We start from the raw sequence: 11,929 nt of genomic DNA on the forward strand, positions 1-11,929 counted from the left end.
ATTTCACTACACCCAAAATTCACCATAATAAAAATGTTCACTCCCGCAAACGATATCAAAAAAGCGCTCTTCCAATGCTTGAATTTCTATGGTGGATAATCTTAGTGTTTGCACATTGGTCTTTGTCTTCATATTTTTCCTCCCATGACCAATTGAACTCTTGAACATCCATACACTCTTATGTTTTCTACACTCTTCAAATTCCAATAACACTGTGGTAACATCTGTAATGTGAAGGTAGCTACTTTATCCATCTCCACAATTGAAAATACCTCCAGATTAGAAAATGTTCCCTCCCAAAATTCCTCTGGAAACTGGGTCATACGTGCTTTAGACTGGGTCGTACGTGCAATGCAGGTAGTTGTTTCAACATGGCACAGTTGAACAATTTAATGTAGCTCAGATTTGAAATTTACAAACTGAATTTTCTATTTGGAGTAATTAAGGACATGAAAGGAAAAGTTTCCTCAATTTTGACATGGCAGCTATGTCTTGGGATAGGCTTTCCATATCTGCTAGAGACAAATGTAGAGATTTCATCTGTTTCATGGTTCCCAATATTCCTTCACGAATTATTTCACCATTATTAATAAGTCCCAACCTTTTGAGTTGGTTTAGGGTCCCCAAATCATTAATTAAAAGCCCATCCCTTCTGTACTTATTCCACCTTATATTTGGAGAGTTCTTTGCATCTAGGTACACCGAAGACATAAGCTGTGAGATCCCATAAGGCATGCACTGTAGATGTTCACAGGAACTAACATCCAAATTTTTTAGGGAAGTTAGCTTAGAAATGCTGGATGGGAGTTCTGTAATACCAGATCCATAAGGATCTAATATTTGAAGATTTCTGAGAGCAGTGACAGAGTTCGGCAGTCTCTTGATTGGAATAGAGCGTAACCTGAGACAAACTAAATGCTTCAAACATCCCATGTTTCTGGGTAACGATTGGAGGGCTGTCCGTGACAAATCCAGGACCCTGAGACCGGTCAATCTCCCAATAACCTCGTCACGAATAGTTTTCAAAGAAATATATATATATTTTTTTTCAATAAAAATGGATTATTCCACTAAACTTTTTTATTAACATATATATATATATATATTTTTACACAAGATTCAAAACGCAAGGAAAGAACCCTGGGAAGAAAACCTTCACTCACAACTCATAAAATAAACCTATAGTATCTAGCAGATCAGTTTTTACACCACATGCAAAAGCACATACAAAATGCGGTCACACCACATATAATATCAGTTTTACATAGAGCCCATATAATTTTCAAATGTAGACTCCACAGTTTCTTTCAATGGAAGAAGACAGAATTTTCCAAAGCCCTGTGCCATGAGCCAAAAATTTTCCTCTCAAAAAAAAAAAGTATCAAAAAACCTTTGGAAAAATACTATTGTATCAAATACTATGAGCTCGAACACTCAATCCTCCATACAACGAACGTTTTCAAAGAAATATTACAAGAGGAGCAAGGTACGGATATTGGGCGCTCCGAATGTCTTTGAAACCCTAGTAAAACAATTGTCCCCCAATGAAATTCTAACGTCCCCCACAGTCATCAGCTGGGAACTCTCCTAAACCTCTGCGTGCCCGAAAGAAGCATTTTTCTTCCTTCTCAGCAATTTGGTGTGCTAAATCGTGCAATAAATCATGCATCCTAAAATAGATCACCTTTCCATTGTGATTCTTCTGGAATGGCTCAATAAGGCATCTATCCGCTAACAAATTGACATATATCTCTCCAATTTCGACAGGATTCGGCCCGGTCACCAATCCTTCTCCAATCCAGTACTCTGTAGCAACCCCCGTACGGATGACTGTCTTCTGAGAAAGCAGCGAGGGAGAAGAAGCACAACTGCAAGGAATCGCCATATCCTGCCACGTCGGCCAAAGCATCATAGCTTAATTCTTGGTCAATGCCCATGGCCAAAATTCTATCACTGTGTGGAAAAGCATGGAAAGAAAACAATCTCCAGCTATCATTCTCGGTCAAGTCTTGCATATGAATGATTGATTGAGGTGGAACACCCATCTGTGAGAGAACACTCTTACTTCTGGAAGTGGCAATGATGATGCTGGAATCGAGGTGTGCAAAGTGAGGAACACAAAGCTCCTCTAATAAGGATGTTGCATGTTTCCCAAACATCATCTAAAAACAGGGCAAACTTGTGTTTTCTCATGATTTGATTCAACCATGTTTTAACAGAGTCTTCTTCCCTGCTGTCCAATCTTTCATTTACTTGAAGAGTAATTTGTTTTTGACAAGCTCATTTCTAAGAACATTGAAAGATGGCTTTTGTGAAACAGTAAGCCAAAGCATCAAGTCATTGCAAAAGAGATTTTGTACCTGGTTACTGTTGAAGACTCGTCTAAGCAGTAGAGTCTTCCCGGCTCCGCCCTTCCCACCTATGCCGAAACGAGACACATTTTTGCGCTGCTCTGAATCAATTAGCTCCTCAAGTCTGGCGGATGCAGAATCTTGTCCGACAACGACTGCCCCCTCAATATACTTCATGCTGGGAGGGGGTGAAGAAGCGAATTGAAAACCTCCAGATGTTTGGGCAAGAAGTATGCAGATTAAGAGAATCCTTCATCTCTTTAATCTGTTCAAGTACTTGCCGATTGACGACATGCTGATGCAGTTGGTGCAGAAAGCAACGGAAGGCGTGGAGGCTACATGCTTCTCCATGTTTTTAATGAGTTTCCTGATCTTTCTACTCGTTCTGTAACGAGAAAAAAGATGATTGTATGAGCGTATAGTGCAGTGTTGGGTCAGATCAGATGCTTCCTCCAGAAGAGCATTCAATTCGTTCAACTAGATGTTGACCGTTGAGGGTAAAGAATGATGAGGGGATGTGCCCATTCTGCCAGAGTTCAAAGCTTTTCGATATTCTTTCATTTCCATGTTCAGCGATTGAATTTTGACAAGCAAAATTTTGAGGGCATCCAACTCTTTCCTGCATCTGATGGCAACATTGATGTATTGAATGATCTGATTTGCACCCAACTGAATGGCGCAACCAATCATTCCTGAGATGAAGCCAGGATCACCCATTTTTTGGCTACCGTAAAAAGAAAATTGAAATTCCAATGAAAGCCTTTTTCTTACGGAAAGCAAGAGAAATATAAATACATTGCAGCTAAAGCTCTGATAAAATGCAGCTAAAGCTTTGCCAAAAAAGGAGGACTTTCATGAAAAGCAAACTCTGTCTTAACATTCAATATGAAACGATATTTACTTATAGCTTTACAGAGACCTAGCTAAACAAGATTATTAGAAAAGGAAATACGTTACAGGTAATCCGTCATGGTCTCGGGTTGATGACAGCTCATGACTTGAATGCCAAAGGGTGAAAGAAGAACACCAACATCTAGCAAGGTTACTGCAACCTCATGTCATTTTACATTGGAAATGGCATATCATTAGCATGGACTTTGTTCAAGGTCTACCTATGTCAAGGAATAGACACAATGCCATATTTTTGGTAGTAGATAGACTCACAAGGTAGCTCACTTTATCCCATGAAACTTGACAGATGGATCACCCATTATAGCCTGTAGGTTTGTTTAGGAAGCTTTTTGATTGCACAAAGTGTTCAAAAAGATTATATCAGATAGAGATGTCAGGGTAAACCGCATTTGGTAGTAGATAGACTCACAAGGTAGCTCACTTTATCCCATGAAACTTGACAGATGGATCACCCATTATAGCCTGTAGGTTTGTTTAGGAAGCTTTTTGATTGCACAAAGTGTTCAAAAAGATTATATCAGATAGAGATGTCAGGGTAAACCTTGTTTGCAGCCTTAGGAACCCAGTTGAACATCCGTTTATCTAATCACCAGAAATAAATGATCAAATAGAAAGGGTAAACCAAGTCTTAGAGGATCTTCTAAGAAATTTTTTGGTACTTCAAAAACAAAATTTAAATTCCAATTGAAGTCTTTTCCTCACAGAAAGCAAGGGAAATTTAAACAAAAGGCAGGGAAAGCTCTGCCAAAAGACACAGACTAATCTAGTCAATCTTATGAAAAGCAAACACTATCTTAGCATGTGAAATGAAACGCTATTAACTTATAGCTTCACAAAGACCTTGTCAGACAAAAATATTATTAACTTCCGAAAAGTAAAAAGAAATATTATTAATTTCATTAACTCGCAATTTAAATGTTAGTGATTGAAAGTATACTATGGTTGTCAAGCACATGGTTTGATTTTCACAGGATAATTTTATTTTCAGTTTTTCTATACCCACGTGAAAAGAAGTTTTTGCAAACAAGTTATATATACACTTTTTCATGTTATTGGCATGTATGGTTGACAAGAAAGTTTTTGAAAAGATAACTGGAAAAGGATATTCAATTTAAGTTTGACTATCCAAAAGTTGTCTGAACTGTCAAATTTTAATTTTCCATTTCTTTACATGAGAAAGGAGCTCTCATATTTACTAAGTATATGATTGATTAATTAGATATATATCTTATGGTTATGGTCCAAGTTTAGGTGGCAAATGAGAGATAAATTTGTTGATATTTTATAATTATTTATTTATAAAAATATTTGTTGGATATTATGATAATTTTACTGCTTGATTATTTTTTGGCTGAAGTAGATTTGTATTTCCATGTTTATTATAAAAATATTAAAATATTTCATTCTTGTATTCTTCCTAATTTCTATATATATTAGTTGATAGAAAGATTTGATTAATTCTCCACAAATACTTTAAAGATCTTGAAAGAAATGAAAACCTCTCTGTTGTACTTGAGAAATTAAATCCATGTGCATGCTAAGAAGTCATCAATAAAGCTAAGCATATACTTGGCCCTTACAAATGATATGAAGCTATTATGAAACAAGAGATGTTGTTTCACGAGATGTCTTAAAGGGATCCAAATTATGTATTACAAGTACACAAGCTAGACAGACTTCAATTATTTAAGATACCTATAATTTAAATGATCTAACCATAGTTGACAAAATTACCACAAACTAGCAAAACATGTGAGTCAAAAGCCTTCCAAGTTACTTTTTGATGATTTTTTAAACAACATGCTATGATTTTTAATATTAATCCACTTAAAATTCACATGTTTTTCACAAAAAATTGCCTAAATGAGTATCTTTTTTCTTTTTTCATTTAGTGCTAAAGCTAAAAGTTTTATATGTTTTTAAAGCATTTTCATAAACAATAAAGTGCCAAACACTTAATTTCACTCTTAAGTAGTAAAATTATGAAATAAGCTTGCACCATGAAGATTTGTGTGGTTTCAAAGGCCTTAATTTGGTTTTAATGGCTTCCTCCAGATCCTGCCCCTCGACCTCACTAGGGACATTACCCCAAAACCCCATGAGAGGCACTACCCCTTGAACTCGTTAAGGTCTGTAAAGTCATAAATGGTATCCTTTAAAAAAAAAACACACTTGGCTTGGACCCACTTTGACAGTTATACCTAAAGTGTACCTAATTTGTATTTGATTATGCTCAATTTTAAAACTATTTTTGTTAACTTGGTGCATTATATAAAAAATCTAAAAAGTAATTAAAAACTCACACCTTCAAGTTCTTGAACCCTAAACCCCAGGCCAAAAATATGTGAGACGTTGTTGAACGCATTTTCCCAAATCTCCATTTATTAGGCATCAAACTTTGTGTGGATTTTATGGTTTTGAAAGGCATGGTCATATTCTTTTGTGTTTGTATAGCTAAGGTTTGAAGGTTGAATGTCTTAGAAATGGGGATAACCTTGGTGTTCTCACAATTCAATATCCAAAATAATTCATTCAAGCACCAGGCAGATTCAAGATACGTTTTAGAGAAAATGCAAATAATAAAGAATGCACTTTTGATTTCTTTTTTCAATCGCAGAGGATAAAGTTTGTAGCTCCACCACATATAAGAACACATGCAGTCCATACTTTCCAAGATTGCATTAGTTGATTACATAAAAGCTTGCAAGATCTTCCATAATGGAACCCTAGAATATTTTTTTTAAAAAGGAGCAAAAGGCATATAAGACCTTAGGATAGAACTAGAGGATACTGTATAACTACTCATGTAAGATAGTGCTAGCTATCCAACAATTAGATCTATAAAGATACCTGAACATTTTGAAAAGCTACCTTCAATGTTCCATGTAGGCAGTTCTGGGATCCACTTATATGGAATGAGAGGGATCTGTTTATATAAAATGGGAGGTTTTGCAAGAAGTGAACAACTTAGAATTTTTTTTTTAAAGAAGAGTTTCAATTTTTTATTCTAATTTTGGAAAATAAGATTATTTTCAGAATATTTTAAAGATTTTATCGTTATATAATTTTATTGAAACTTTAAATTTCTTAATATTGACTTTCATAAAACATTTGTATTATCATTAATCATTAACACATACACATACACATACACATACACATACATACATACATACATACATACATACATACATACATACATACTTCTTAGTATCTCCTAATTTTTTAAAATTGACCTTCTTCATGAAATCATAATTACAATTAGATTTTAAAAATATTTATTTAAATTGTGCAAATGTTTCATTTTACCTGAGACATGTTGTAAGTGACATGCATAATTAGTGGTCTTTCATGATGTAGAGGTAGGGGGTTCACCTAAACTCTCCTTAATACATTAGTCTTTTTTTTCTTCACTTTTCAAGGCTTAACAACTTGGCAACTTCCAAATCCTTTGTCAAACATATGGAAACACCTTAAAGTATGTGTAAATGACATGAATAAACCATTCAAGGAGCCCAACAACTTTAAATTTCACAAATTACAAACTTTCTTTAGGTTCTTCTACACAAACTACTTTCACTCCATGTAGCCTTCCAACTAGGAACAATCATTAATATCTTTTGATGTAGACCTCAACTCAAGATTGTGAGAGGATTCTTAGACACCCTTTATTGAGTTCTCAAAATTGGCATGGGTTACTTTGGACCAAACTCTTCAAAACTTGATAGTTATGTTGTGCCCAAGGGCTAATTAGGCTAGGTAGCAAGAGGGTTTATTGGTTTTATATGTTCCAAGACCCAAATCACTTTATAAACCCTTCAAAAATATCATATTTGACCTGCTTAGGCTTACTAAACCACCTCCCATTCATTCCCATGATTATTTTATCCATTCCTCATCCCTATGGGTCTAAAATGACTCAAACCAATGTAAAAACAAACTAGGGCATCAAGGAAACCATATCAAACTTAATCATTAAACCCTGCAACCTTGGAATATGAAAGAATAAATAAAAATGAACCAAAATATAGATTCTTAGACCTTTGAATGAGAGGAATCAAGAAATATATAATTTTATTTACTCACTATTACCCCAAACTTCTAAACAAGGCTGTTAGGAAGATTGACTTGTTAGACTCATTAAATGACATTTTCTTTAGGACTAGTAAGAATGGAAAAGTTCTATAATCCAATTATATTTCTAATTATATATGTTTTATACTATCATCATGTCTGTACAGGTTGTACTAAAAAAGTTGCAGCAAATTTGGAGGAAAACAAACTGAGAAAAATGGACGTGCAGTCACTAAAATGCCCATATCTTTTGCAAATCACAATGAAAATTACTCAAAAAGAAACAACATAAACTAGATTCATCCATTATCATCTCCATATGTATTCAAGCCTTTATTAGTCCATACAATAATGTACCATTCAGAGGAACAATCAGGAACATAAAAAAAATACAAATATTAAGGGTTTCATTGTTCCAAAGTTCCTCCAAATCATTCAACTTGTTTTACAAAAATGGAATTAGGCCCTTTTATTTTTTAAATTTTTTATTCCAACTATTAAAAACCAACTAACCAACTTATAAACCATCTTGACTCTTCAACTTCCCATTCTTGTTTGCAACTTTGCAATATGGCAACGTTTTTTGACAACATTACAAAATATGAGAATATGAACTAAAATGACTTATATTAAATTATAAATGTTCTATTATGGCCTTATTACATCCCCTAACATGAATCAACATGAAAAATCAGCTAAACCCCACTTACATCAAATTTTGACAACTTCCTGATAACTTTGCAGCATGAACCCAAAAGGGCTTCCTATTACATTGATTGACTACAAATCATTACAAAATAGTTCATAGAACATTATTTGACACAAAACAAAACATAATTTAAAAATTTTCCGCATGGAGGCATGTTGTCAATTAGGTACTCCTACAACATTTCACTTGGGCTCCCTAATTAACAAACTAATCTTTCACTTGATGTGTTAAACAATATAAATTTTTTGCATATAAATATTACTAATTAAATTATTGTAGTTAATTTTTTTTTGAATGAATTTCATTTTTCTAGATTTAGATATTTGAATACAATAACATGTAGTAATCATACTTCTTGTATAATGGGTATGTTTATAGGTAGTTATTGAATTTGGCAGTGTAATGAATCACAATATTTCAAAGAATTGTATATCATTTATTTCTTTTTAATGTAATGTATTATATAAGTTAGGAATCTAAATAAGGGGTTGGAATAAATTATTGACAAAAAAACCTAGCAAATCAAGGTTGTAAATGTCTCAAGGCAATCCACTTTCCTTGTCTTGAGTGAAATGTATGCATTACCACATCCTAGCATTCCATTGGTAGATGAAGCCTAGTGAAATACGTAGATTCACTAAGCATCAAACCAAAGAGATTGTGGTAACACCAAACCTTGATGATCAATATCATCAATATTTATCAATAGTATGTCCAATGTAAGATCCTTGGCAATGAGCACCACAAATACTTGGAATAATCGACACAACTTGTGGGTCTTACAAATTCTAGTTTAATTTATAATTATGCAATAAAATTGCATGGATGTTTTAATGTGAAATACCAATTTGAAATCCATGAGCCACATGTTTTTTAGGTGGATCAAGGTTTTTCATGTGTCTTGATAGCACGATATGTATTGTCCTTGAGGTATTCAAGAGTAGAAACTTGGTAAGTAATATCATGCTTTTTTGGTCCTCCAAACAATTCACAAGTTTCACAAAAGAAAGGAAGCAAATACAATCTAATTGATCAAATAGCTCTAATTACACTACCATCTAAAAATTCATGACTTTAAGATCTTGAAAGTAGACAATATAATCTTTGAGATAAAAATGCTTTGGGCTCCATCCAATACTCTTCCAAAACCTCTAAACTTAAAAATATCAGATGAAAAAAATTAACTCGATCAACCTAATGATCATGACTTATAAGCATAGAGAGAACATATTGAATATCAAACTAATAAGTATTTAAATAGGGAGTGCAATTCTTAGTTAATTTGAAAATCATAAAGAAATATACATGAAACTTTCTACAATAATGTACAAGCCATTTCACACAACATATAGTGCTAGAGGTACCACACATTGTTGACTGTAATGTCTAGTAACCTAGGATTATGTTGCGTGTACACTGGAGAGAACCCCCGTTCTTCCAATGGGAGACATACATGCTCTCTATCTTACATAGGGGTATATCATAAACAAGTAATGTTTAAAAAGACATTTAGACCTACCAAAAAAAATGAACCTACAATATTGCAATGAATGGGAATCCACAGAAATTAATATCTCTAACATCAGTTGATGTTATTTTAATTGTTAGACCTTGAGGTTTATTAGTTGTACAATCCCACATAATTTTGATCGATATTTGACAACAATTGTACCATAGGTAGTCAAAATGACCAACACATGGTTGTAATATCATTAGACCATGGGTTAGTATAAATCATTGCATAAAAATGGCTCTAATATAGTAGAAATGGTTAAAATTTTATATGGTATGTGGGAGCAATTGAGAGTCAACTATTTACTTTATAATTTATAATTCAATTTCTATAAAAAATTCCATTATTTTGAGATTGTTACATGATACCTTCACATATGTATACAAACTCTTAAGTTGTCTTATGTAGGGGATCAACCAAGGAAACCATGACCTTGGTGATCAAGACATATTCAAACGGTTCGTCAATAGGATACACGCTTCTCAAGTTATGGCCTCCTAAAGTTTGTACTCTTGAAATAGGAAATATAAAATTTATTGGACACATAAATAATTTGTAAAAGGGAGGGACATACATCATAGGGAATCTAGAAGGGATATAAGGTCAGCTACACCTTATTGGGTGGTTTTAGCCCATGGTTTTTTAATACTGTTTGACAGTTTCTTGTATTGTATCTCCTATATATGAGGTGTGTGAGATAGAGGTTGTGTGTAAGAGTCTTATGGCTATTGAGTTACGTATGAATATCTAATTAGTGGTACTCCTATGAAGAGATTGCTTTGCAAGTATATTGTAATCTATTTTTTATTGCTCAATAATATGTTGGGCAACTTTTGGAGTGTGGGGTTTCTCTCCTGAAAGGGTTTTTCCCATGTAAATCACTATGTTATGAGTATTTCTGTTAAGTTTTTGTAATTGTTGTGATGATCTATAAATTTTTTTGCATTACCCTCCTCTCAAGGTTAGTGTAAGAATTTATTCCACTACTTAACTTCCTTACAAGTGGTATTAGAGCTTGATCACCTTTGGTTTTGGTTGTGGGTTGTTGGGTTTTTTTAACTAATCTAGATTTGAGTGGGAGCTTGTGCAGAAGACATTATTTGATCTTGTTGTAGGAATTCTCAGATGACAAGTTTGTCAGAGAAAATAGAGGTGGAGAAATTTAATGGAATGAATTTTGAGATGTGGAAGCTAACTATGGAAGATTTGCTAATAGATCGAGATCTATGAGATGTTGTTGATGTGAATGTCCAAAGGTCCTTAGATCCTATTGCGACAACTTAGTATGATGTTATAGACCAAAAAGACAAGGCTCTAATCAGACTGTACTTGATAGACACTCTTCTAATCAATGTCAAAGAAGAAAACTTTGCAAAGCATCTATGGACTAAGCTTGGTGAAATGTATCAAATGAACTTTTTATTAACTCAATTTTTCTTGGGGAAGAAATTGTATTCCTTGAAGATGGAAGAGGGTGGACAAATTGCAGACCACCTAGAAGCATTCAATATGTTGGTGGCTCAATTAGTATCTATCAGTGTTGAGATGAATGAAGAGGAGAAATGCTAGATCTTGCTTTGTTTTTTGCTTGATTCATGGGATTCTCTTGTTATGGCTACCAGTAGTACTTTTGTTGTTTTGAAGTGTGAAGATGTGGTGGGTATCCTACTTGGTGAATAGATGTGGAGGAAGGTATCCCTTAGCTCAAAGGAAGCCCTAATTGTTCGTTGAAGACCTAAGGAGAAAGGCAAGAGGAATAAGAAGCACGATAAGTCCAAATCAAGAGGGAGATCAAAATCTCTTGGAAAGTCTAAAGTCATTTGCTGGAATTTTTGTAAACAAGGTCACATTCATAAGGATTGCAAAGAAGAAAAGAAGAAAAATAAAATTTTTGATTCTGATTCAGAGTCCAAGAAGGAAGATGGTGATGCATTCATTGTAGCTTTGGTGACTCATGCATGTAATGATGCCTAGTTAATTGAATCAAGTGCATATTTTCACAAGACTGCTAATAGAGATTTGTTTTTTGAATATGAAGAATTTAATGGAGGCAAGGTGTACTTGGGTGATGATTCACATTTAGACATTGTTGGTCGAGGTAAAGTGAGAATAAGGTTTTCTGATAGTAGAATAAAAATGATTAATGGTGTGCTGCATATCCTTGGAATGAAACAAAATCTGTTATCTGCGAGCAAACTGATAAATGCGGGCATGTGCAGGTAGTCTTTTCTGAAGCAGGATGTAAGATGATTAAGGGTGTTATGGTAATTGCTATAGGTGTTAGGTTCAACACTTTGTATAAGCTAGATACATACACTGTTGAGTGCAATAGCACCTCTGTAAAAGGTAAATCTGTGGAAGATTTGAGGG

General features: G+C 34.0%; 1 protein-coding gene across 1 annotated transcript; it reads right to left on the reverse strand.

The window, feature by feature from the left end:
• Positions 1-441: 441 nt before the first annotated feature.
• Positions 442-933, reverse strand: LOC131876196 (plant intracellular Ras-group-related LRR protein 4-like). Its single transcript, XM_059221029.1, has one exon. It carries the CDS (start codon positions 931-933, stop codon positions 442-444), a length of 492 nt encoding a protein of 163 aa, XP_059077012.1.
• Positions 934-11,929: the final 10,996 nt, after the last annotated feature.

Source organism: Cryptomeria japonica, chromosome 5 (genome assembly GCF_030272615.1).
Source record: "Cryptomeria japonica chromosome 5, Sugi_1.0, whole genome shotgun sequence".
NCBI classification, from domain to species: domain Eukaryota; kingdom Viridiplantae; phylum Streptophyta; class Pinopsida; order Cupressales; family Cupressaceae; genus Cryptomeria; species Cryptomeria japonica.